At 66.4% G+C, this 1696-nt stretch overlaps 1 protein-coding gene across 1 annotated transcript in view; it reads right to left on the reverse strand.

Annotated features, from left to right (window-relative positions):
- LOC104916871 (transcriptional-regulating factor 1) overlaps positions 1–1696 on the reverse strand; it is a 6553-nt gene that overhangs the window by 3529 nt on the left and 1328 nt on the right. Inside the window, exons 2-3 of the mRNA XM_031557704.1 lie at positions 1177–1327; positions 68–749 (exon numbers count right to left, since the gene is read on the reverse strand). Of these exons, the coding sequence (XP_031413564.1) occupies positions 68–749; positions 1177–1327 (833 nt within the window). The remainder of the gene's footprint in view (positions 1–67; positions 750–1176; positions 1328–1696) is intronic.

Here is a 1696-nt window from a genome sequence, read left to right on the forward strand (position 1 = left end):
CGCGCCACGCCCTGCCTGCCCCCGCGCCGCCGCCGCCTCTGCTCTTCTCCCCCTTGCTGGAGGCAGCCTCGTTCTGCAGCCGATCCGTCGCCGCGCTGCTCTCACGCTCTCGGGCACAGGGAGAGGAGTCCTTCGGCCCTTTGGGAGCCAGCGCGTGGGACAGGCTGTGCTGGGAGGCGGCCAACACCTGCAGGAGGTTCCGCGTCCCCGGCTCCGTGCCGGCGGCTCTCAGCTGCCCACCGCCACTCAGCACCGCCTGCTGTTCCGCGACGCTCTGCCACGGCTGAGTGCCGTCCTCGGGGCGGCCCAACATCGCCTCCTCCACACCTGGGCTCACCAGAGGGAAAGGCAAAGCGTCCGGGCACTCGGAGAGGAAGGAGCAGGAGAGGGGGGCTTCCCTTCCACCAGGGCTGGGTTTGAATGTGAAACAGCAGCTGCTCCTCTGGGCGCAGAGCGGCGTGCCGCTGAGCCAGGGGTGGGAGCTGACGGCTGCTCGCTGCGCTCTGAGCACTGCAAAATGCATCCCAGCACTGCCGGGGTCCGCATCCAGCCCTGCGGGCTGCAGGAGAGCGGGGCTGGGAGCCACGCTGCCGCTCAGCCCATCTCCAGGAGCAGCGGCAGGGATCTCCAGGCATTCCTCCGGCACACTGCTGTCCTCTGCCAGGCTGCAGGACGAACAGCCCGTGCCCTGCGGGGGCTGCAGCTCACAGTGCTGCTCCGGGCACACCGAGCCTTTCCTTTTCCTGCTCCTGTGGGACAGAGGAACAGCGATATGCAAACGGGAAATGAAAGCGCTCTGCACCCAAAGCGCAGCCCCCGCGCTCCCGCTGTTCGTGGCACGGTGTTGTTTGAGGGGCAGACGTGGCACAGGGCAAAACCCCACAGATCTGGGCTTTATTTGGGACACGGCACCGTCCTGCGCTGCTGTGGAAGCGGCACAACCCGACTACACCCCAACTCAACACAACAAGGACCCAAAGCCTCCCCGGATTTGCTCCAGCTCAGCCCTCAGGACCGCGCTTCCACGCACACGGATCGCACCGAAGGAAGCGGGGCCGTAACCCAACACAGCCGCACCTCCTGGCCCGGCACCGGCACCAACCGGGAGGGAAAACAACACCCACAGCAGCCCAGCCGTGTGACAAACACCCCGACCGCCCGCCGTGCCCCACATACGGGTGTTGGTGCTGCTGGCCGTCAGTCGGGCTGTGGGCGGTGCTGCACAGCCGCATCCCGCAGCAGCTGCAGGGCAGTGGAGAGCCGCGAGGCGATGCCCGGCTCCGGGTGGCCGCAGGGTCCGTGTTGGGCACCCCAGGAAGGCACAGCCCTGAGCAGAGGGAGAAGGGACAGCATTATGTTATCAACCCGTCCATCAGCCGCCTTCGTTTCCTCGTCAGTATCGCGTTAACGAGGCGGCTGTTGGAGGACCCAGGGCGTATGGAGGTTGGAGGGCTTGGAGCTGTGAGGGGGCGTTGGGGTCTGCGGGAGTCTTTGGAGGACGCCGGGATCCACGTGGGGTGTGTGGAGGACCCAAATCTGTGGGGTTTGGAGGACTCTGGAGCTGTGGCGGTGTGTGGAGGACTCCAGGGTCCACGTGGGGAAGCGTGGAGGACCCGAATCTGTGAGCTTTGGGGGACTGCAGGTTTGTGGGGGTGTGCGGAGGACCCCACACCTACATAAAGGCAGCCATCACAGC

Source organism: Meleagris gallopavo, unplaced genomic scaffold (genome assembly GCF_000146605.3).
Source record: "Meleagris gallopavo isolate NT-WF06-2002-E0010 breed Aviagen turkey brand Nicholas breeding stock unplaced genomic scaffold, Turkey_5.1 ChrUn_random_7180001949926, whole genome shotgun sequence".
Lineage (NCBI taxonomy): Eukaryota > Metazoa > Chordata > Aves > Galliformes > Phasianidae > Meleagris > Meleagris gallopavo.